General features: G+C 40.1%; 1 protein-coding gene across 42 annotated transcripts in view; it reads left to right on the top strand.

Moving 5' to 3' along the window:
• RIMS2 (regulating synaptic membrane exocytosis 2) overlaps positions 1 to 14427 on the top strand; it is a 421007-nt gene extending 406580 nt beyond the window's left edge. For all 42 annotated transcript variants that reach the window (XM_071738118.1, XM_071738119.1, XM_071738124.1 and 39 more), the window contains 5 exons: positions 7635 to 7776; positions 9082 to 9194; positions 9927 to 10028; positions 10922 to 11061; positions 11487 to 14427. In XM_071738118.1, the coding sequence (XP_071594219.1) occupies positions 7635 to 7776; positions 9082 to 9194; positions 9927 to 10028; positions 10922 to 11061; positions 11487 to 11705 (716 nt within the window). In that variant the 3' untranslated portion in view covers positions 11706 to 14427. The remainder of the gene's footprint in view (positions 1 to 7634; positions 7777 to 9081; positions 9195 to 9926; positions 10029 to 10921; positions 11062 to 11486) is intronic.
• The last annotated feature ends 11337 nt before the right edge of the window (positions 14428 to 25764 follow it).

Consider the following 25764-nt stretch of genomic DNA (forward strand, 5'->3'; position numbering starts at 1 on the left):
CCAAATGAATAAGACCTTTTAAAAAAGAAGCCTAGAAAAAGCTGTACTGTAGCTGGCAAAGAGTGGGACTTAAACAACACCCATGTATTCTGGGAAACAGGTGGGAAATCAACAGAGAAAAGTATAAGAGGATTGATATTCAAAGTACAAGGTATTTCAACCTGACTGTATGTTGGAAATGCCCAACAGAGATTTAAAGCTGTATTTCTTGTATTTGGTGTATTTCTCTTCTAGGCTTCTACTTAAACTTTAGTGTGTTCCTGAGCAGGTAGCTGGTGACTTAGGTATGGCTGTAACAGCAGCGGTGAAGGTACAGTCTGTGACAGGCTTCCTCTCTGATGGTAGTAAATAAACCCAAAAAACCTGTCTCTTTTTATCTACATGCTGTAATTGTAATTCTTCAGTGGCAAGGTCAACAGTGTAGTCAGAGCAGTGGCTGTTGTTTCATTTGAGTAGGTAAATGTTTAACAGTAGTAGTTTGAAAATGGCTCATTACAGTATGAAATTTGCTCAGAGTTTTGAGAACCATGGTTATTTAAATAGCTATATTTGCACAGCATCATTACTCATCTTAGGCAAATCTAGGAGGAAGAACTGTTTCTAATTTGTGTAATCTCTGTAGCCATCCAGCTACTGGGCACCATCTATCTCATTAAGCTCTAATAGAGGGTGTTGAATTGTTCGAACACAGTTGCTACATCATTCAAAAATGCTGCATAGATTGGGTATGTAATGACCCTAGCTATATTACAAATAATCAAGGTTGGGTTAGAGAATGTTGTTACTGTGATTATTGCATATTTAGAAAGTGTCTCTCAATTCATATAATAACAGTTCTGAACTTCTTAATATATACACTTTACACTGCTTAAGAAGTTTTAATCTTGTCTTGGCACTCCATGGAATAATTGTTATTAATAACAACAGAAGAATGTTATGCATCCAGAAAATGGAATATGCATATAAACGTAACAACACTATTTCTCAAAACTGCAGTGGTGCTTTCTTTTTGCTTCAGTTGTTTATCCTTTGTCATTGGCAAAAACAAAGATTGGGTTTAAAGATTTTTTGTGGTGAAACTGTGCACCTATCCAGTGATTCCTTATGTAAATGTTATATAAAATTAGAATGTAACTCCACAAAATTATTTGTTCTATTTTTTCAGGATTTTAATAGCTTGGGGATGAGACTGATTTTCCACTGCCTCATGCTTTTTGTAGTAATGTAGATTGTTGTACAGGATGTAAAACAGATACAAAGTGGATATAAAATGCTGTCATTGTTTTGACACATGCACTGAATATGCAGTCAGACCTATTATGTTTGAATTATAAGAACATCCATATGTGTGGGAATGGTCTAAATGAGGGTACCTGAAAAACTGTTCATTTAGGACATGGCATGTGGGACATACAGCTCTGGGATGCAAAGCCACGTGCTTCTTCACTGCCATATCCCTGTATTCAGTTTTACAGCAGTTTTATGAGGCTTTTGGCAGGTGCATCCTCTGACCACACTTAGAAAAGTGGTGATCTTATCAGTAACAGAAGCAGAAACTTCTGCAGAAGCACTGGAGAGGTCTGAGTGTGCCGTTGTGTTCTGGATTCACAATCAGGAGCTGGGCATATCTAAATAAAAGTAATTAGGATAATGTTAATTCTGCATTTGATGTCTGCTGGTTTTGTATTGTATCAGAACTAAAACTTTTTTTTTAATACTATATTTGAGACATTTAGTGTGCAACAGTTCTTTTCAAAGTTGGATTTGAACTTTTATGGATCCTGGCTAACCAAGGATAATTTTCTAACTCATTAAACCTCAGTATAGAAACTGGCTTGGACACATATCTTATGCAAATTTGAAAAAAAACATTCTTCTGGCCCTCTAGTCATACATATGAAAAAAAATAGCATTAGCATGACAGAGATGTCCTGATCTCTCTTAGGCCAACTAGATTACTAAAATGTATATACTAAAAACCCCAAACAGTTATTTTCTTACTGTCTATTACAATCAAGATCAGTAATCAACATCTGTAAAGCAAAATTTCCAATCAAATCTGCATAGCTAGTTTGTTGTTATATAGCCAGAGTCAAGTAACTCAAAGGAGGTGGAAATCACATAACTTCTTACATCTCTCATCATTACAGCTGTGGTTATTTACGTTTTGATTCCCTGGGATGGCTTCCAGTCTGATTTATTGTTTGTTATCAGGGGTAAATTCTTTCTAAAAAGAGGTCAAGGGAAACCTCTGCTGTGGTTTTGTATGTACTTAACTGGGCTTTCTAGGGACTGTTACATAAAACAGGAACTGAAACCAAGCTCTGGGATATCAGAGATGGGTATTTGTCCTTTTTATATGTAGCATGTTCAGTAGTGATTCTGCACAATAAAACGGGCGATAATGGAAATTTAGGAACATGGAGTAGTTATCATATATGTAGAAAAACATCTTTTTATTAATATTTCAGTCTTGTAAAAGTGTTTCAGAAACTTTTGGGATCACAGATACTGAAGAGCTTTAACTGATGGATGCCCCAAGCAGACACAAAGCAATTTCTGTTGTCTGATGCTCTGGAGAATTTGCTGAAGGGTCAGTTAGGACTGAAGAATGGACATCAGCACAGCAGTGCAGAATACAATTTTAAACATTTAAAAATGGGAGAGAGTAAAGAGCAGGTCCCTACATTAAACCCAAGCATTGCTTGGGAGCAGAGTGTGGTAAATTGACTTCCCATCATGTGGCTGAAACTAGGCAGGTGATCTTTTCCAGACTGAACATATAAAACCATGTTTCCTTGCCATGGAAAAGAAACAAAAGGCATCCAAAGATTCTGCAATCTGGCCAAAGCTTTTACATCCCAAGAACAACTGAGATTTGTGGTGGCTGCCTCTTGGGTTCTGTGTATGGGGCCCCTCAAGAATAGGACCTGAAAGCTTCTATATCAGCCTTTGACCATAAGCTCAAGCAACAGTTTTGAAGCTGATTATTTAATTAAGTTCTCTCTTCCTTTCGCTTTTCTTAGGTCTTGTCTTAATTAACCTTAGTCTTAATTAACCATGCTTCCACTATGGCCAGAGTAAAGATAGAGGACAAGAATGACAGAGTATTTCTTGACTGAACATGAAAACTAGTGAGGCCTCCCAAGAAATTTTAAAATGCTTGGTGCAATCTGAAGGCTGTCAGTTCAGGCTTTCTCAGCCTTGCTGAACCTGGCTGCTCCCATACTGAAGAGCTTCCCTACTGAAGGCAGCTCTACTTTTAGGCTATCAAGGCAGGCCATTCCCATCCTGGTCATAATTTCTCATATTTTACATCTAGATATTCATAGGACCAGGAACTGGAACATAGGTTTTCCCTTCTTCCTTGCAAGTGCAAAAGGAAGGGAAAGCCCCTGGTTACAGTTTCTCCCTGGGCCTGCAGATACTCTTTGGGCTTCATAAATATTTATCAGAGGACTGTAACACAACACTTCCTAAGCTGGTGGCTGGCAAGGGCCACTGAGACTTGGTGAGGTGAACCCAAAGCTTCTCAAACTGAGGTGATGGTGTAATCTGGGTTTCCCAGATCCTGCTTAAATTAGTAGATCCTGATGCATGTCTACTGCTTGGGGTCTGTGGGTGACACAAGGTAAAAAACAACACAGCTGTGGTTCCCAGCAGCGCTCCAACAAAAGCTAAATGTTGCGTTCAGTGTGGCAAAAACCTGGGCTGTTTCAGACACAAAATTGCAAGGGAATTTGAAACCTACCCTATCCCCTTTTTATTGGGTAGGATCAAATGTTCTTAGGTTGTGTATGATGACTTTTATCTAGCCTTTTCTTAACATGCCCGGAGCAGATCCCTAGATTCATGAAGAGCTTTTACTCTTGGGTCACTTAAAGGCAGCTTATTGTCTTTGTGGAGGCAATTCCTGAGTTAAAATTAAAGTACTGAAGCGTGTTTTGTGCAGCCTTTTGGGTGAGGTGGGGAGAGCAGGGAACCTCAAGAGCTTGAGTGTGTTTCCAAAGCAGCATCTCCTCTGTACTTGGTACAAGTCCTGCCAAGAGGTTATGTGCCACCTGGGTGGGGACTGGCATAGCCAGCCTGCCTCTGCCTGCTGAGAGCTCTTGCTCCCCTCACCAGAGGCAGCTTTCATCTGGATGGATTCCAAGTCACGGAAGGTCATCTGTTGCATCCACTGCAGTTTTCAACTTGTCCTCATCTGATATTGAAGATCCTATCAGTAGTTTTGCATGTCTGATTTGCAAATGATTTGCACTAGGAGTTGTGGGAGCAAATAATTCCATGTGTAATTTAGAAAATGTGGCCTGTGGAGTCTATTTGCAGTAACCATATTAGTTAAATTAGCAGTGTGATTAACTATAAGAATGCGTGTGCTTTCATAAATGCTAAAGCAATTACTTCTGGTAATTTATTCCACTCCTTATAATATGGCTGCAAGAATCTGAACCAGTGCTTTTCAGACAATATATTCCATATTTTGTTATGGGGACTTGAAAGAACTTTATTTTTTATAAGGAACATAGATTATATTAATTTGAAGAACATTTTCAATGTTCTTTATTAGAGTTTCCTAAATTGCGAGTAAAGCAATTTTCATGTAGGTGGTCAGCAACATATTTAGCAACAAAGTGCTCTATTTGATTCCACAAATCAATAGTTTCCACATCCTTTCATTTGGTAGAATTAAAAACTGTGCATGAAGTGAGTGTATTCATATAAATATAAATACTGTATGATTATGAAACCAACTCCCACTTTCACAGTGGCACCAGTTACATCTTTACCTCTGTGTTAGTGGCAGATACATTCCTAAATTATCCATCTAGCTAGAGATTAGCATCACCTCACTTGTGCTCCTTCAACTGGGTGTTTCTTTTCACAAATGTTTTTGGAAATGATTTATTGTAAAAGAAAAAGAAAAACTTGAAAATGTATTGTTGGTGTGTTCCTTTAGGGCTGGGTCCATTACAGAATGAAGCCACAAAATTAGTTAAATCTCCAAAAGGATGAGCTTTTAATTTCTAGGCAAGGGTCAGAAAAAACAGTTTGGATTTACTTGGGCAGTAAGAACTTCAGTCAGACCTTTCACCAGCTACAGTTCAGAAATATGGCACCAAAGGCTGTTTCATTGAGTTGAGCAACTACTTTGCATTTTTATTGCCACCTGCAACCTTTTAAGTATTTTAATGTTGAATTTATGAAACACAAATAATGGATTATATGAAGACTGCCTTTGTTTTTCAGTTGTCTGAGGAATTGAGGTATTATACTTTAAAATGTTTTTCCAGGCACTAATGTATTGCTAGGATTGTGGGCAATCAAGTGGAGGTATTTCGTATAAGTATTATTGCAGATTAATTTAGTCAAGCTTAACCCAAAAGAATACTAATTTCTGAAGCAGTAGCTCAGGAGTCATGTTGGGGAACTGGATCTTCTTCTGCCTTCTATTCCAAATTGCCATTTTGCCATTAAATTTTCTGTTCTTGTTTCAAGAAGCATCAGCATCATGATTAGGAATCTTATTGCTGAAAGGTCAGATTTTTGCCTTTTGTGACTATGAGAGAGCTCTATCTGTGCCTGTTGAAAACTGGAAAATAGTTATTTACATAGCCTCCTTTTGGTCATCTTTAAATTCAGTGTTAATGTTAAAATAATTGATATTTGTCACCCACACTTACAAAAAAGTTGGCTATACTATGCAGGCCTAACTTTCATGCTAAATCAAAGTTGTGTCTTCTCAGCTGTTGGCCTATGGTCATGTGAACCAAGCACTTACTTCATTTTTAAAAATGGGGGAAAGCAAAACTGCTTAAAACTAAGGTTCAGCTGGATGCTAAGAACAGCTGGGGGAACACATGTGCCTCTATGAAGACTTCAGTGGCAACTGCACCAGTTCTGCCTTGATTTCTCAATACATTGATGTGCAACAGATGTGTTGTTTGGCTTTTCTTTCTGTGAAAGTTCTGCTGGAGTAAAAGCATACAGACTTACAAGTCTAATTAAAAAAAATCTGCATTGCTAGTTAATAAAAGTTTCTATATACTCCTTCATATATCGCATACTAAAACCCATACTTACACCAAGACCAAAGACCTTTCAAATACGTGATACGAGAAAGTTGAAGAATCCTGCATGATCTACGTCTGCGTGAGAGAATTCATGTTTGCAACAACAAACCAAGAATGTCCACTGTACAGCAAGACTGAACCAAAGTAAATGCTTGCTAACCAAAAGAGATCTTACAAGGAAAGAGTAATATCCTGTAACAGAATTTAATGAAAAAGCATGGAGCTTCAGGAGTTCTATGTCTTTCACATGTAACTATGATGTAGTGTACCTTTTCTGCAAAACTATAGCACATTTTTTTGCAGCCAATTTTGTGTGAATATTTGAGTGATTGAATTTTAGAACAACTCTAGACCAGTTTTGGAAGTCAGCTGCCAGCTTTCATTAGTTTAATAAAAGCAATAAAACAAACAGACGCTTGGAACACAACAACCCAATAGAAATTAAATTGTTGACTTCTGTCCTTCATTGTTCATATGTCATGTTAGCCTTGTACCCCTTTTATTTGTATTTATTGAACCAAAGATTGATGGACATTTTCACAAGTAGTTTTGACGTAGTAAAAAAATTATTTCACTCTGTTGGGCACTAAATTCATGTGGGTAGCTGAAGTTCTAGAGCAAAATTATTACTTCTGGTATTTTTTTATATGCTGATCAAAAGTTATGGTCTTCAGGAGTGCATAGAAGGCTTGTAATAAGCATAATAATAAGAAAAACTGAGTTTGAGTATTCATTCCCACTCATTTCTGACTTTTTTTTTTTTTTTGTGATGCTTTTAATAATCTGCCAGCTGAGTTCTTGATCAAAATTCCTACACTACAATGCTGTTGCATTAAGCTTTGAGTATTTCTTCATTATCTGATACCCAGTTGTCTGTCACTGCTGTTTTTCCAACTAAAAGCTATACAATAAGGATTACTGATTGGTACCTGTGAAGGTGGAAATAAAGTTTCATATTGTGCATAAATAAATACTGTATTTTTTTTTTACATACTTAGTCAAAGCAACTAGTGAAATGAGAAGAACATGAATAGAGAAGAAACAATCAGAAGTGTCCTTGATTTGTTGCTTACTGTCCTCACTAAAGGATATCTGTAACTTGATTCAGCAGACAATGGCCAAATACTTTCAAATCAAACAATTCATCTGAATTAGAATGTTTCTCAAGACATTGCAGGTTTTGATATAATGGTAATGCTTTAATTGCATTCCTGGGAGTGATGTAGTCACTCAGAGAAAATGTATTTTAAACACACTAGACTATGGATAGTGTAAACGTGCTTACCTCTGCGGGCAGACTTGTATTGTGGATGTGCTGTCTGCCCTTGGAAAGCAGGTGGTGAAAAGAGCCAGGGTCCTGTAACAGAAATTTATGATGCTCCTTGCCTGTCATTAAAGAAACGGTAATTTTAAAATGGAAGATTTGGTATAGGTCGGTAATTTCTGGTTTGGAGAGTTCCTTCCAGGTGGAGTGGTGGTGTGCTGCTGACAGGGATGCCAAACAGGGCCCCCCAGCTGCCCCAGTGTGGTGCCATGGGGGCTTCTCTTTTGTCTCTGCAGAAGCAGGGGGCAAGAAGCTGCGGAGCACTGTCCAGAGGAGCACGGAGACGGGGCTGGCTGTGGAGATGAGGAACTGGATGACCCGGCAGGCCAGCCGGGAGTCGACGGATGGGAGCATGAACAGCTACAGCTCTGAGGGAAAGTAAGGAGTGGTTATGACTGTGGTTGCCTGGTGTTTGTCCATAGAACTGGTAGTTAGACAGAAGTGAAATGAGAGCTGTAGATTCCTGTCAGAATTCCCTTCACAAGCTTCATTGATGGGCCAAGCCAGACTTCCCCTGTGCCCAAATGAGTCTCTAGTTGTTGGTGCAGGAAGGATGAGGATCATTCCTGCTGTGCCACTTAGAAAAGGCACCTGGTGGGTTGGAGCCTCAGCTTGGGATGTGGCAAGCAGGGAAGGAAGCGGGGGCAGGGCACTGTGTAGGACACAGAAAAGGGCAATTTGTCTTCTGCACACTCCTCACATGCATCCGTGCTTTGCAGAGCAAAGCATCTCCAGTGAATTTCCAGGTGCTTTCTCTGAGCTCATGATTTTTTCAGAGACTCTGCTAATTAATCCTGAAGAAATTATCTGGGCAGAAGTATCATATATCATGCTTCTCATAAAAGCCCAAGTTAAAGACTTCTGAGTAGTATGTGCAAGACGTTGCCCAGAGAAATCGTACTGTAAGATAAGTGATATTAGTGATATTCACAATATACCTCTACTGGATGATGTATTTTACATGTTCAAGTTGATGCACTATATGCCCTTGAGATGGACATTTATTTATGGCTGGTCATTACAAATCTCATTAGTTCTTGTTGCCATGTAATGGGTCACAGATAATTTATGGCAAGAATTTGAATTTTAAGTTACTTTGGTCATTTGCCACAATGGATTTCAGTTCCATGATTGAATGTATGCCATTCTCAAAGACATTCATAGCAAAATGTTTATAATGAATGCTGATTTTTAAAGATGCATTTTAAAATAGTGACCAGTAATTGTTCCACTGTAATAATTTCACAGGATACATTTAACATTCTGCTATTGTGTTCATATTGAGTGAAAAATGTAAGCAATTTTATCTTCATGTAACTAAATTATTAGCAAGGGCTTGTATTAGTATCTTACTGAACTGCTTTCCTAGAAATGTTACAATAATTATGAGCAATCTTTAATATATTGGGAAAAGAGCATGATGGAAAAATATTACTGTGCAACATGGAGTCATTGAGGATTAGTGTTTCCATCACCTGTTGGTTTATATGAAAAAAGGCCAAATAGCTGCTTTTTGAACACAGGGACATTTTAAAAATTACAGTAATAGTTTTGTAATCGTGTCAGTTTAAGTTCCTTGTGAGCAGTAGTATAAAATATATAAATGTTAAATGTGAAATACCTAGTAGGGAAAAAAAAGGTACATTCAAGTGTATTGATTTTTTTTTCAATATTGTTTTTAAGTTTGATTTTTCCTGGTGTGCGGTTGGCTGCAGACAGCCAGTTCAGTGATTTTCTGGATGGACTTGGTCCTGCCCAGCTTGTAGGACGACAAACATTGGCAACACCATCAATGGGTAAGCATTAATGTCCTATAAACATGATATAATCTTCTGGGTCTGCTAATTAGAACATAGAAATTATCTAGAATCTAATTCTTTATATATGGATTTCCCATGTGATTTTGAACAACTCAGTTAAGACCAAAACTGAGCCTCAGCCAAAATTGAACGTAATTATGGATGCTCATTGAAACATTCAAAAGTAGAAAGGTGCTTTCAAAAATTCAGCTTTTTACTTCCTCTTCTGCAGTTTTCCATCTTTAAAATGTGGCTAGTGAGACCAATCCTTTCTCTGGATCACATAGATAGTATTAACTAAAAATAGGAATTCAGGTGCAAAGTTTTTGTTGTTACTGTGCTTACAGGCTTGTTTCTATTCACAAGTTACCTTTTCATACCTTGTCTTAAACTGGAGGCATGGTGAAGAGATTTTAACCAGTTTTGCAGAGCTGCTTTGTACTAATTCCAGTGATGCCTTTTTTAATCTGAGCTTATTAAAACAAACAAACAAACAAAAAAGGATTTAATTTGAAGTGATAGGAGCATAGGAAATGGGAGACAAGGTGTTACTGCAAAATAGCAGTGGATAAGTATTAAATTATGTAGTAATGTTAAAATTCAGATCATACTTACTCACAGAATGTAGATTATTCAAGTCATCACATATTCATTCTAGAAATTCCCATGTCTTTTAAGATATTTAGCTATTTCTGAATTACAATGCCAGGATCTTTTTTTGTTTTTCAGGAGATATCCAGGTGGGAATGATGGACAAAAAAGGACAACTGGAAGTAGAAATAATCCGAGCTCGTGGCCTTGTTGTAAAACCAGGTTCAAAGACACTGCCAGGTAAGGAAGGAAAAGCAACAAGAATAGAATAAAGCCAAAAAAGTCCCCAGCTTCTGAGGATTCACTGTTCAGAATAGTTCAACTCTTCACAAATTTACATATTAGCAGTTTGCAGTATTTTATACTGAAAAGTATAATGTATTGAAATGGTATGAGAAACAAAAAAGAAATCAGACTGGCATCTGGGCTATCAGAAGACAAAAATATTTTAGAAATAAATATATATGCTTTATATTCTTGGTTATGGGGTAGAAAAGAAACAGATATACTAAAGATGTGAGATAGGAATCTTAGGGGGTGAAGAGAGAATCAACAAAAGGTGGGGAATAGGTATCTGCTTGAAAAGTAGACCAATATTTGGTACTTACTCCATATTTTATGATCTGATGTCCTATAACACTACGTGAAAAGGATAATATAATGATATTTTTAGCAAGCTCTCTTGCCAGAATAGAAACCGTGTCAGAGTCTTTTTTTCACTGATTTTAACCTTGTAGATAATTTTAAATTATTAACAATTTGGAGCATTGATCCAAATCTCACCAAAGTCAATGCAAGTAATTCATTTACTTAACAGGCCTATTTTGCATAGCGTACACTATAGGGATACTATATATAGGAATGTGTGATTTTTCCAGGTCAGAATCTAAATTGTTTCATGGCAAAAGAAACATGTAAGAATTAGTAAAGATAAAAGTATACCAGAAAGAAAAATACAGAAAACTCATGGATGCTTTGCATGTGAATAAATGTTAATATTGCTTGTGGAGATTTGTTTGTTTAAGTTATATATCCAGTAAAAAGCAGGTTTTATCATATGGTGATGAAACTGCAAGTGTTACACAAAAAATTTGAACATCTTACTTAATGTTCTTTATTTTCTTTCTCCTAAGCACCATATGTAAAGGTGTATCTTTTAGAAAATGGAGTCTGCATAGCCAAAAAGAAAACAAAGGTAGCAAGAAAAACGCTAGAACCACTTTATCAGCAACTTCTATCGTTTGAAGAAAGTCCTCAAGGAAAGGTTTTACAGGTAATTTGCATCAATCTTCTTCTGAAAACATGACCTGTACAGTTTTTACAGAATGAGTTTCAAACTTCCTTTCATGATTCATTTGGCAAGTTCTGCTATTTCAAATACTTGTTGAGCAGATAAATACTACAGTAGTAATTGTTGGTGCAAGTAGAAAGTACAAAGCAAAAGTTAGTTGTAGATTATCTTGCCTGTACTATATGCATAGGCTCCTTCTCTCATTGGGCTTTCTTTTTGTCCATTACTTCCCAGCTCATTTCTGCTTCTGCATCATCAGTAGTATACAAAGAAGTAAACAAATGTCAGCGGTCTCATATTTCATTCCTTACTGTAATTAAATTAGCAGAGACATTTGATGAATCAGATTGAAGCTCTCATGACTTTTTTCTGACATGTGTCTATTTTCTTGTTTCCTTTGCTAACAGATAATCGTTTGGGGAGACTATGGACGTATGGATCACAAATCCTTTATGGGAGTGGCACAGATACTTTTAGATGAACTGGACCTGTCCAACATGGTGATTGGGTGGTTCAAACTCTTCCCTCCTTCTTCCCTAGTAGACCCAACTTTAGCTCCTCTCACTAGAAGAGCTTCCCAATCATCTCTTGAAAGTTCAACAGGACCTTCGTATTCTCGCTCATAGCAGCTGTGAAACTGTTGTCATAGCAACCAGCGTTACAAAAAATAAAATTACAGGTCGCAAACCCTGGTAACACTGCATGCTTAATGTTGTGTCTTCTGAGCCTGTTTCTAGGGCTGCAACGCGATCCTGTGTTCTCAAGGAAGTTGCACACATTGTGCCCTACAGAAGGCCCTCAGGTGAAGGACTGAAGTCATGAAGAACTGATACGTTTGGAGTTCAGGAACACTGTTTAGGTCCAATCTGAAGCCATGGACTAAACTAAAAGAATCAATCTGTTTCATGCAACAAAAGTCATTTTCAATGGCATATCTGTTTTGTTGCTCCCATTTCTTTATTTATCTGCCCTCCCCTCCTAATGCTTGGTTATGCCACAGAAACGGAGTCACCCTCCCCTGAAGCCATGTTACAAGTCATTGAAGAAAAGAAGAATGTAAGGATGTCGAAAAAGTCAACTGTTGTTTGAAACAGTTGCTTGGGATCTGAAGACTCTTCATACTGAAAAGATTCAAGACTTAAGAGTGGCGGGCTTCATACCTCCAGCTATACATACAGTCAAACCCCAGATGTGATGAACTCTCTGAAAAATAAAATTCTGTGGATATACTGTACTGTATGAAATTAAAAAAAAACTTTTTTGCATGGACACAGATTTAGCTGAACACTTAAATTATTTTCTTGGGGCTGCAACTTGCAAAAAAAAAAAAAGAAAAAAAAAGAATAAATCAGCCATTTTCAACAATTTATATTATTTTTAAAAGTAAATTTCACTAGTGCATGGTTTTAAAGGGAAGAGAATGCAACAGGGTGATACAAAGACACACCACGTTTATCATTCTTTAAACCAGTCATGGTCTGTATTTTTGCAGACATATATTAAAAAATAAAAAATAATTTCTAGCAAGTATTTAAAATTCTGTTTATGTGACAAGAAATAAGTGTAATATATTAAATTTATTTAAATGTAAAAGGTACAAGACTTGTAAAGTTCAACATTATGTGCAAATTGTACACTTCTTTTACCTCCTCCTTTCTCTATCTCTCTTCCCGGTCTCCCTTCTTCCTTTTGCTCTTTTTCCCCTCTACCTCCCGGGATGATCATTATAATCTAAAATGGCTACGTTTTGACTTACTACTCTCTTATGACCCATATTTGGTTCAGGGTTGCAGATTGTTCTGCATTTCTGAATTATTTGAGAAAAATATTGTTTAAGAACTTACTTTTTTTCAAGCATGTTGAAAAGGATTTTGCAACATGGCTTGGGAGTACATTAATGTAATTCAGCATGTATTTGATAAAGAAGATATTTGAACTTTTTGCAATTTATTGTACAGTGCATGGTAACTTCTTTTCATTTTTTCTCACCTTCAAATTGAATTCTACAGCAAAATACTGGAATCATCTGGCCATTGTAAGATGTCTTCAATAAATTTGGTTTCAGCACCAGCATCTTTCATTCAAAGGTTGAACTATCATTTCTTGAAGGTTTTCGGAAAGAGGACAAATGAAGTACCTAGCTGATTTTTAGAAAATAAATTTTAAAACTTTTATTTGCACTAAATCATATTAATTGCTACATTTTTGACATTACAGAAGCAAGAAAACTTAATAATTCGTACAGTTCTTCTGCTGTAAAGTTCAATTTCCATAAGCTACATTTTTGTTGCAAAAACATAATTAATATCGGTCTGAAAAATGTCAAACTTGGGTTTGTAAAATAGCCTTAAAGAAAGCTTATCACTCTGACAGCTATTTGACACCATTACCAAAGCCCTCACTGCAGCCAGTGGGTCTTCAAAAACCTGGGGGGTTTTTTGGGGTTTTTTTTGTAGCAGACAGTAACTACCGATGGGTGGTGCTGCAAGTTCAAGCTTCTCATTAAATTACATTTTAAAGGGAATGTATCCGGCTACCATTTAATAACAAAATATCTTTTTTTTCTTGGTCTTTGTATGCCTTTAATACCTATTTAAGGTTTAATACTGAAACCTTGCAATAACTTTTGAAAGAACATTTACCTTTAAGGCCACACAAAATTATTTTGATTTTATTTGAAAATCTGTTGATGTTTCCCATTAAGAAATTGTACATGCCTTGTAAGAAGGCAAAAGTAATATCAGTATCACTTAAAATGCCTTTTACTTTGTGCAATATCATATAAATCAAGATTGTGTCTTGTCTTCAGAGTTTGTATAATGGATTATTGTTAAGTTAATGGACAGACTGGTAAAATTATATTTATTGAAATAATTTAGACATCTGTCTACCAGCAGCAAGTAAGTACTACTAACATGCAGTCTACAATATCCCCTAGGATATTAAATGAAAATACATAACCATTTTTCTGATATTGTGAGACATGCTCACACATTCTTGTATGCATAGTCCTAGAAAAATTATTCCAAATTTTAAAATCAAGGACATGACGCATGGAAGGTTTGTACATACTTGTCATTATGCAGTATTTATTTTAAAAAAATTAATGTATTTTTTTTAATTTTCACACGTCTGCAACTCTACTTATGATTTAGTCATGTAAATAGCACTATTCCAGTGATCACTGCTGTCTTGTACATAGTACGTTTTAAAAAGTTAAAAGGAATTACAGTTGGGGGGGGAGGGGAGAAGGGCAGATTAGGCCTGTAATGAACACCAACTAATGTAAATCAAACTCATTCTGGTGATGGTATTTAACACTTTAAATAAAACATTTTCTTTACAGAACATGTGTGCAGTGCTTTGTTGCTTTTCTCTGAGATGCCCAGGAACATCTATTTGTGGAGTTTGTGAGAAACAGCACATGGAGCTGCTGGTGAATGAGCAAGCTTTTCTTCTGCAAATGAAATGCAATTTTTAAGATAACACCTTCAGAGGTTTTGTGACTGTGCATGCCCACAAGCAAGGGGAGCAAGGGGAGGCTGGGACTGTCTCTCCTCTTGCCAGGTGTCCAGCTCTCTTCTCCAGCCCACTCAGGTGGCTCCAGGGCTGGAGCTGGCTCTAAACTCCCTAATCCTGGCTGCAAGGGTGTGCTCAGACTGATAGAACTTGGACACTAAATGTTCTCGGACTGGGCAGTGCCATCTGTTGTGTGAGCAGCCATGCCACCTGGTTAGACGTCCAGCTTTTGACATGGGTGGCCACGTTTAAACGTGGATATTCGGGATGGTTGTGGATTGAACTCCCATCCTGTTCCCAGGCCTGTCAGGAGAGCACCAATGCCAGGAGTGTTCCCTGCCCTGGTATGCTTCCTGCCACCACTTAATTAAACAGCTAAGAAAGCTGTGGCCTTAGATTTTCAGCTGCTATCAGCTGCCGTCACCTAATACTAGAGATCTGTGTTTGGTTTGGTTTTGTGAGGGTTTTTTTGTTGTTTTTAATGAGCAGGGTACAGAGACTACTCAGCCAGCAGTGGTGGCTGCTGGGGCTTGTGCAGGGAGTGGGCTGTGGTCCAACACCTCTGTGCTGTGAGGCAGTGGAGTTAGGGATGGGAATGGAGATGGTGGGAATGGAGGCTTTTCTCTCTGCCTGACTCCTGAGAGGCAGCACCAGCACCAGCAGTGGGGACTGGGCAAAACTGAAGCGCTGCTACTAAGCCAGGTACCAATGCCTTGGAAATTTACTGAAAACCAAGAGGCTGGCTGGTGGTAGGCACTGGAAAATCTGTGCATTTAATGCCAGACTTAAGGCAAAAGAAAAGCACTGTGTTACTGTGTCAGGAGAGAAAAACTTCAAGAAAGCAAGTGTATTTTGGGCAGAGCACTGGTGGGAACTGTGAGGAAAGAAACTCAGATTGATGTACTGCATCTGAAAGTGGAATACTGGGGAAATAGACCCAAACTTCTGATATATTAAACTACCAAGGTCCCAGCAAATCACTCTTCTTCTCTGTTAAGAATATTGCTGTTTCAAGGTGACAGGGCAGAAGGTGTGGAGCTGGGGTGTGACACCATGTGATGCTGAACCCTGCCCTGGAGCTCAGGCTACCCACTTCCTGTCACAGCTGAGCACACCAGAGCATTTGCCTTTGGCACTCTTTAGAAATAAATGCAATTAAACTCATGTGCTGTTACTGTACTCATGACTACAAAACATTCACTCAGGTGGTTGATTTCACGCTGTTACTCTGAGAAGTGTTTGTGCCAATAAAAAAATGCAGTAAACTGCTATGTCACTCTAATTGTGGGGCTTTTCTCTCGTTTCCACACACCTTTGAGGCTTAAGCAGTGAAATGCTCTTGTAGTAATGAGGGTGCATGTGTGGCCAGCCCTTGCTAGCCAGCACACCATTGCATTCTCACTGCCTCCTGCTACTATCAAATAGCCATTCAGAGTTGTATAACTAATTATAAATAATTGTATGTTGCATAATTAATTATAACTGGTTTTATATAGAAGGTTGAATACTGTTTATATATGTCATAACAGTTATCAAAGCATTAGACTCACAGCTCCTTGACAAAGTTAGGGAAGGATGTGGGGGAGTCCAGAGCAGTTGATACTCGTTTCCTTAGCTCATACCTCTGTGCAGTTCTCACCTTCCTGTCACCCAAGCAGCAAAGAGCAGACACCACAGCTGTAGGTCTCAGAACAGTCTTCCACTCTGTCCCTTCCTTGGTAAATATTTACAATAAGCCTTTACCAGGAGCAAGCAGGTAAAAGGGTGTTCTGGGTTGATGTGGTGCCATTTCTGGTAACAGGGAAAGTGTCCTCCAGACACATGTAAGTAGCTTCTGAATAGCTCTCCCTTCTCCAAAATTCCTGGCCCTGCCTCAGGCCATCTGTGAACAAAAAAGATGTGCATCTCTGTGATTAACAAACTCAAGAAGAGGAAACATACGATTAAAAGCAGGGCAGAGGAGAGGGGGAGGGAGAGAAAGCAACACATGAAGAGAGAGAACACCATCAGAAGAAGAGAACACCACCAGAGGAGAGCAATGCCAGAGCAGGGAGAACAAGATTGGTGAGAAAGGAGGGGGAGAAGCTGACTGGACAGTGATTTTTCTCTACATCCTGTGGTGAGATGGCAGCCTCTCCCTTGCAAGCCATGGAGAATCACAGTGGAGCAGACCCTGAAAGACCATGTCAGGGTAGATGTTGTGGACCTGCCACCCACAAGGAATCCCACTGGAGCAGTTATGGACCTACAGCCCGGGGAAGATCAAGGAGCATATGTTGCAGACCTGCAGCCATGGATGGGACTGTTCCCAAAGTAGTTCATGGCTCTGTAGGCCATGCAGGCTGGAGCAGTGGATGAGGGATTGTGCCTTATGGGGAGACTCATGTTGAAGGGTTTTGAGAAGGACTTTCTCCTGTGGAGGGACTCCAAGTTGGAGTAGAGAAAGACTGTGAGGAATCCTTCTCCCTGGAGAGGAAGGAGTGGCAGAAAAGAACCTGTGTATTATTAATACTTGATTATTTTAGATGTCTCATTTAGGATGGGATGAGTCAGTCCAAGGAGACCAGATTCTCTCCCTCTCTCCCATTGACCACAGAGACATCTTTTTATGACTGGCTAAAGCTGAACATCTCACTTCACAGCAGCTGAGTTTAGGAGAAGCAGATCCAGCCTCAGCAGCCAGGAATAAGAATACAGTCTCCATGGTCATTCATTAGTAAGTCCAATCGGAACTGCCTGTATAATTATCAGGTTTGAGGGCAGCAGGCAGCCAATGACAGATGAGGGAGGAAATGGCTGGGAATTAATTTCCCAGATCTGACACACTTCCCTGTCAGGTCACTCCTCAGCCCAGTCCCAGGGAGAAAGGGAAGCAGCCATAATAATTAAACTATAGACATTAATACCCCAAGATATATTTGACATAAACTCATACAGAAAGAGAAGAGCATCCTAAATGTGCAGAAAGTGCACAACAGAGGACTGAGTAAAAGTTTGTCATAAATGTCTGTTCTGTCTATCCTGCAAATAAGAACAGTTTGTTAAGTGCTATCCAGAACGTATGCACTGCTGGACTGGTGCTGGCATGAACACAGAATGGGTGAGTGGCACTGGATGCCATTAGCTTTGCAGGAGAGGAGGTTTAGGATAGCTCAGTGAGGTCGGAGTGTGTTTGGCACTTGTAGAGTATTTTGAGGGCAAGACTTCAGAACAGTGGATGACATGGGTTGGCTTGTTCATCTTGTGGCAGAGAAAGCTAAGGAGTGACCTCAGGGCAGTCTACAACTTCCTCAGAGGGGACAGCATAAGGGGAGATGCTGATCTCTCTAGTGACCAGTGGCAGGACATGAGAAAATGCTGCATCAGGGCAAGTTCAAATTGGACGTTAGGAAGAGGTTCTTCACTGAGAGTATGCTTGGTCACTGGGAAGACTCCCCAGGGAAGGGGTCACAGGATCACCCCTTTCAGAGTTCAAGGCACATCTGGACAGTGATATAGTTTAATTTTGCATAGTCCTGTGAGAAACAGGGAGTAGGGCTTGGTGCTCCTTATGGGTCCCCTCACAGTTCTAAACAGCTGTTAGCAGGGCTAAGTATACAAGTTGTTAGTAAAAGTCTGCCTGCCTAGCGACCACTCTGGTAAGGGAACATCAGTGCTTTAAAGATAATAGTTACACTAAGGTGACACCACTCACTGAAGTGAAAACAAAGCAAAATACCAGCACTTAATGGGCCAAAATTCAACCAGTGAATACTTTTATGCAAATAGTGCATCTGACACATGAAGAAAAGGCCAGTACTATACTTCCCAGTGCATGTAGACCTAGTTTGAATGCCAGTAGAGGCCAAATTTATTATACCCTTGATGAGAACAAAAAGCAGATTTAGAGAAGACTGATGGATGAAGTAGGAATGTGAAATTATCAAAGTAACAATGAGCAGATATTTTATTGATCCCTTGTTTGGTTTCTGGTTAATTAGCACTTCATCTGCAGCATTCCTGAGTAGTGGCAAACACCTCCCTGAAGATGAGGAAGACTCATTTATATCAGCCACCATCTCCCAGGGACCAACACACTGACAGTGCTACAGCATGGGAAATAACATGAATAAGTCTGGGAAGATTGCAAGTGCCTTCTTACAGTCCACAACACACTGGAAATGACACAAAGATTTTCCTTATTTAGCAGTTTCTCAGCCCATATTCTGATTCAACACAAACTTCCAACATGGGATTTTGTGTTCCAGGGTCTGAACTCAAGATCTGCTTTCAGATCTTCTTACCGGTACTTTCAGAAGCCTTAGCTAACACCTACCACATGCCTGAGTTTTCAGTGCATGTATTTATTCAGCTGTATGCACAGACAAATGTGTCCTGTCCTTGCCTTGTGTTTCAGCTGTACAAGTCCAACTGCTTGGAAGCCAACAGCTCTGGCTCTCTAGAAATGGCCCTGTGGGTCCATCTGTGGGTAATATGGCACTTCCCAACAGCTAACTTTATTCCTCACTCTCAAAGACACAAGTTGGAGAAAAGACTTTTATATATATAAAAGCATATATATATATATATATATATATATATATATATATACACATATATATATATAAAATGATGAATTTTCCCATTAGAAGCAAAGTGAGAGCTAAGAAGAATGAACCTCAGAGTGATCCAAGAATTGTTAGGGTCACTTGAAGGGAACTAGGCCATCAAATCAGGTAAAAAACAACCACACCTCTAATCTGCCCCCTAAACACCAGCCAGATACTAGACAAGGAAATGTTAGCTGGAGACATAGAGGTGACATCTTCCTGCCATCACCTTGAAGATTCTTAAACCAAAAAGCCTTCTTGGCACAACTCTCAACTCCAAAAGTTTCAGAAAGTTTCAGAGAAGAACAACTGAAAATAAAAATATCAGCATAAAAATCTCCATTTCAGATTTCTGTGAACTACAGTAATTTCTAACACAGAATTTCTTTTTCTCAATTAGCATGCTAAAGTATCAGTAAAGTTTACAGTATCTGTACAGCTTTAAGACTAGTTTTCTTTAGTTGCACTCTGGCGTAAGTAAGAAATTATTTGTAGTTAGTACTTGTTTCTTTACTGCTTAGGCACAGTTTACTTCCTTGTATTCTTTAAGAATGATCCATAAACTGATAGCAGGCCTGAGCTGCCTCCCTGTGACCTTTCCATATCTAATGTGTGTCTGATTTATACTTAAAGTGTGAGGAGATGCCTTAGGCAACAGATTCAGAATAATCTGGCATCTCCCTCCCTCCTGCAGCAGCTTTGTTTTCCTACCCACTGTTGATTAACAAACTTAATTGTGACAGCTGGGTGTCAATGCAGTTCAGCAAGCCACACTTAAAGCCTGAGATGGATCCTCAGGCTGTCTTCAGCATCTAATTTAGGTGAAATTCGAAGGGCCAAAATCAAGAGTCTATTTCATTGTACACAGTGGAAGGAGACAGGAAGCCCTCTAAGGTAATTTTAATTTAGAATCCTCTAGAAAGCCATTTTGAGCACCTTTCACTATCAATTGTACAAGAGGCCTAAGGCAAATAAATCCCAAAACTATGCCACCCTCTGGATAAGACATAAAAGAAAAAACTGCTTATTCCCTTCAGTACTTCTGTTCCTGGAAACGTCCTGGGAGAAAGTCTCTCTCTTGTGACCTGAATTACAATAAAATTGAATGTTGTGAAGGCAAAAATGTGGGGAAGGCAAAAATGTACCACTGAAGCTTCTCCACCTCTCATGAAAACTTCAGGACTTGAAACTAACACTGTGGATGACTTTGGCCTGGGTGACAGACAATGACACGAGCATTGTTCATGCTTCTTCTCTCAAACAACTTCTTGAGTTTCACTTGCAGACAAGCAAGAAGCCACCTGAGTGCTGGAGCCCCACAACAATATCATCCCTGTGTCAGCTGATGCAGGGTGAGTGGCAGACATGGTCTACCTGGACTTTTCCAAGGCCTCTGATACAGTACCCCATAGCCTCCTCTTGGAGAAACTGACTTGGCACATCCTGGAGAAGTGGTCTGTGCAGTGGGTAAGGAACTGGCTGACAGGCTGTATCCAGAAGGTGATAGTAAATAGTTCATTCTCCAACTGGCAAAGGGTCACAAGTGGAATCCCCCAGGGATCAATATTGGGCCTGATGATGTTTAACATCTTCATAAGCAACCTGGATGTTGGCATCAAGAGCACCCTGATTATGTTCACTGGTGACACCAAGATGAGTGGAGAGGTTGACACCCCAGAAGGGAGAGCCACCCTCCAGTATAACTTAGACAGACTGGAGAAGCTGGCTACCAGGAACTTCATGAAGTTCAATGTGGAGAAGTGTAAGGGTTTGCACCTGGGAACATATGACCCAGGAGTGTATTTCAGACTGGGATCCACCTGGCTAGAGAGCAGCCGTGTGGAAAGGGACCTGAGGGTCTTGGTGTACAACAGGCTCAGCATGAGCAAACAGTGTGCTGCAGCAGTAAAGAAAGAAAGCCAACAAGATGCTGAGTTGCATCAACAAGGGCATCAGCAGCAGAGACAAAGAAGTCATCATCCCACTTCACTCGGTGCTTGTCAGACTGCACCTGGAGTACGCTGTTCAGTTTTGGTTCTTACTTGTACAAAGGATGCAGATAGGCTGGAGAGGGTCCAGAGAAGAGCCACAAGGATGATCAGAGGACTAGAGCACCTGCCATATGAGGAGAGGCTGAGAAAACTGGATCTGTTCATCCTTGAGAAGAGAAGGCTTAGGGGAGACCTTATTACAGTGTTCCAGGTCTTAAAATGCAGCTACAAAAAGATGGTGACTCCCTAAGTAAAGGAGTCACATGGACAAGACAAGGGGCAATGGGCACAAGTTGCTCCTGGGGAGATTCCATTCGAATAGAAGAGGAAGATTTTTCACTCTGAGTACAGTCAGACATTGGAATGGTCTCCCAGGTGAAGTGGTGGATTCCCCCACCTTGGAAATTTTTAAGTCTCAGCCCGATGGAGTGCTGAGACATATCATATAAACAAAAAATAATAGAAGGGTTGGACCAGATGATTCTTGGGGTCCCTTCCAACCTGACATTCTATGTGCCTATGATTCTGTGTCCTTGCTTTGTTCTGCCTGTGGGGTTTGTTCAGTTAGGTCACATCTGTGCTGCTCAGTTAAACACCCCAGCTGCAGTTCACAGGTACAGAGACCCAGTAGCACAGCTTTCTTTGCATCCATACTCCCACACCCTCTTCCTTCCTCCCTTCTCTTCCCTTCCTCAAATGGGACTGCTTCTCCCAAACTGCTGGAAACAAGGACTGGCCTGTGCTATCCCCAAAGCATTTTCTGGTACACTGTCTGTAATGGGTTAGAACCTTGGCAGGTGCCATACCAGCCTTGGCAAAGTATACATGGTACAAACCATGGCTTTAATGCATGGTTTGTCCTTGCTAACAGCTGCAGCCCGACCACCTTTGTATGTGAGGATGCAGACCCAGATGGGAATTAAAGTGGATGAACAAAGGTTAAATCTGTCCTTGACAAACTAGGAACATGGCACCTGTCTTGCTTGATATGAAGCCATTTCTCTTGCACTTTTAAAATCTTTTAAGGAGAAAAGGCTGAAGTCAACAATAATTTCAGGAGTGAAAAGCTGTTGTAAGACAACAAAGTTCCTATGCATTGTGATCAAAATTGGAGGCTTTTGACCCAAGCATACAAAAGCCAATTCTTCCCTGCCCCAGGAGAGCCAAGCTATGTGGAGCTAAAAGATAAACCCAGGTGAGGTTGAAGAGCCACAATGTGCTACTCCCAACACAGGAGAGAAGGTGTGGGAGCTGGAGGGGGTACTAGAAAGGGCGACAGTACGTACCTTGCCCCTCATCCTCAGGAGGGATAAGAGCCAGACAACTTGCTGAGGAGCTGCATCAGGAAAAAATAATCAAGATCCATTTTATGCTTTCCTAGAAAAGGCCCTTACTTTTCTAGCCAAATATTTGCTTTGCTCAGGTTGGCCAATTAATACAATTATCAAGGATAACATGAATGAACCAAGCAAAGTAATTAAAGCCTGAGTAGAGAGGAAAAAAACCCACTATACTCAGTAATTTAATTAATTCCTCTCCATTCCTTGTTGAGAAGGAGGGTCATGGCTTGTTTAGTTCAGCAGGTGTGATATCATCCCATAATTGTTTCAATGGAGAAAAGAAAAAAAAAATGCAGGTGTTTTTTTCTGATAAAGGGCCATCATTGATGTTGATGTCTCAGCTGCTCCTAACTGATTTTGGTAGGAATGCAGTTACTTGCTTTTCAGGGATGAAGCTGATCTCCAAGCATCAGAGATAAGGAGAAGTCTTTTTTGATGGGTCAGGCAATCCTGTTCCTGTCCACCAAGGAATGTCATGTTCTTTGTTTTGAAACACTTAGCAGGGGTAGTTATCATACTGAGGTGAAATGAGAGACTAGGAACCAGGATGGTGACTCCTATGGATTTAGAGACTACCCTTAACCTTGCTATGCATCTGCCATCCTGAAAGATGCCAATTTACAGTGAAATAGATGTCATAGAGTCTTCAGTTGACACACTCTTTCTCAAGTTTCCCTACACCCAAACGTGGTTTTGATTTTTATTTTACTAATCTATTATCTACTGAGCACTTATATCCAGGTCATAACCATTAATACAGCTTGAGTTGTTCAAGACAAATTCTTCTCTAAAACAAAAGCAAAACAAAGAAAAAGAAGTGCTGTCTTGGGTAGAGGCCAAGAAGAAAATGGCAAATTGTAAGGAAGATCACAATTCATGCAGAAAAGGAAAGTTAAGGAGTAAGTGCCTGCCTTGCAAGGCTCCACAATGGGTCATTGTCAAATGATGCCAAATCCCATACATCATCTCCACTGGAAGTGAACAAAATTGAATTTGTTTTAAGAACTATTACCCAAAGCTCTGCAGGGGAAGAAGCAGCTGGAAGAAGCCATGATGCAGTCATCTCCCACTGAGCCTTTGCAGGAACTTTCTTTTGTTCGGAGAGGAGCTCAAACCAGTCCCAGAGGAACAGTTTACTGTGAATGTAAAACCACACAGATCCTTCAAGATCTTCAGGAATGATGAGCACAACTTAGTTGGATGGTGATCAGCAAGTTGCTGGAGCTGGCTTTTTCAGAAGTGTTTAGATGCCTCACTGAGAATGAAAATGCAGTGAAGTGGTGTTGAGGAGGAGCCGGAAGGACTTCTAGGCTTTCAAGTGACATGGAGGCACCCTGAGCTGTGGAACAAGACCTGCCCTCTAAGTGTTGCTTCAGACAACACTGAATTATCTTATAGTAGTCAAACTCTCAGTGAAGTGTCCAGGAAGTGCCCTCTGCCAAGTGCTCCACTCACCCACCAGACCAGAAATCCCCAGGGCAAGTAAATAAGCTACCCATTGATATCTGTATAAGAGAAACACATTATCTCTCTCTGATGAGTGTTCCTGCCTGAAGAGACTGTTCCAGCTTTTGGATCTAATGACACCAGACAGATTTTGTGGCTATTGATGCTCTTAGAGAATGGGCTTCCTCCTGCCCTGGCACCAGGCTCTATTCCCTGCTGTGTGGATTGCACAAATGTCTAATTTGGGGTTATGCATGCTCCATGTCTTAAAACATTAACTTTACCACCACCTCCCCTAGCTCCCTGCACTGTTTTACACTTCCTTTGCCTACTTACTGAAGCTCCATTGGTCCTAAAGTTTGAGGGTGCCCTGCAGTCTGACAAGTCCCTAGGGACAGGACTCAGCCCACCTAATTTCAAAGTTCAGCCAGGTGGATATGTGTATCTGAGTGGTTCATTCTTGTCCTCCTGTACATAAACAGTGGAAGTGGCACTTTTAGAACCCAATTAATCTGACATTTTAGATATCTCTAGACATGAAGACTGAAATGGACCATAGCTTAGCTGTGCCTATTCTTGTCACTGACTATAAATGGAGTATCTCATATGGACACCAAGTCAGCTGAATCCCATTAACTGAGCCTTGCTGTTGACTCAGATGGGCTTTTGACTGAAGCCTCCTACATGGCTGCAGCACAGAAGAGGCATTGCTGCAGCATCCAGCCTGAGGCCTCTGGAGACACATTGAGTGCTGCAGGATGGCTGCTGAAATAACCACAGTGGCTGCAGGGCAAGAGGTGCATTGAGCCAACCCAGCAGAGATGGCAAAGACATCTCTGGATGTAGCTGAAACTGTAGGGCTCAGGAGCTGTTTCTGGGGTTCAGAGTGAGACCCTTCTTCCAAAGACAGATGGCTGCAGCCTTTCTTTTCTCAGGTAGCTAATTCAGCCTCAGGCTGTTTTTCAAAAACTTGCTGAGGCACCTGTAGTGCTGTCTTTCACCTATAGCATGAGGCTCAGATGCCAGAAAGTGGTATTGAGTTTCCCCTTGCTCCTGAAAGTCTTCACATTCAAATCTCTTGCCAGGAAGGGAAAGCTCCCAGAGAGCAAGCTCTGAGGCACAGGTTGGAAAAGGGACTTTCCCAGCCTCTGTAAAACCATGTGGCTGGGTAGCCAAGGCAGAGACAGATGTCTGGGAGTGCTGGTTGAGCTGAGGGGCTAGGCCTGCCTAGGTTCTGGTCTGGGATCTGAGGAATGTCTCTGTATGCTGGATCTAAACAGCTGCTGAATAAAATACACATCAGCATCCCTGGGTAGACTGTCCACATTTCAAAGACCACGTTTTTAACAACACAAGAACAGGCTTCAACTTTCCTCTGCTGCTGACTGAACACTATGCCTCCACCATGCTTTCTACAGGTGACAGACACATTAGCAGCCAATACCTGTTATCTTAAAGAATAATCCCTTCTTCTAATCTCCCCAAATCTTCCAATTTCTTCTTTCCCATGCCCTCAACTATTCTTTTAATCCTAAAATAATTCAATTTTTTAAATCCTTCTGATGCATGTTCACTGCAGTTGGAGAAAATGTATTCAGCAGGAGAACCTCCTACTGACTTTCTGTCCCAGTGAATGATGTAGCTAAAACACAGACTCAGTGACTTCAGCATCACTATGAGGCTTTCAAGTCTCAGTGTTGTATTAAAAGGTATCCTCCAGCCTAAGATGAAACTGGTGGTTTCATAAAGGGATTCCATGGCCTATATATTTCATTCCCTTCTCATACTCAGCTCTTTACT

The sequence above is a fragment of the Heliangelus exortis genome, chromosome 2, assembly GCF_036169615.1.
Source record: "Heliangelus exortis chromosome 2, bHelExo1.hap1, whole genome shotgun sequence".
Lineage (NCBI taxonomy): Eukaryota > Metazoa > Chordata > Aves > Apodiformes > Trochilidae > Heliangelus > Heliangelus exortis.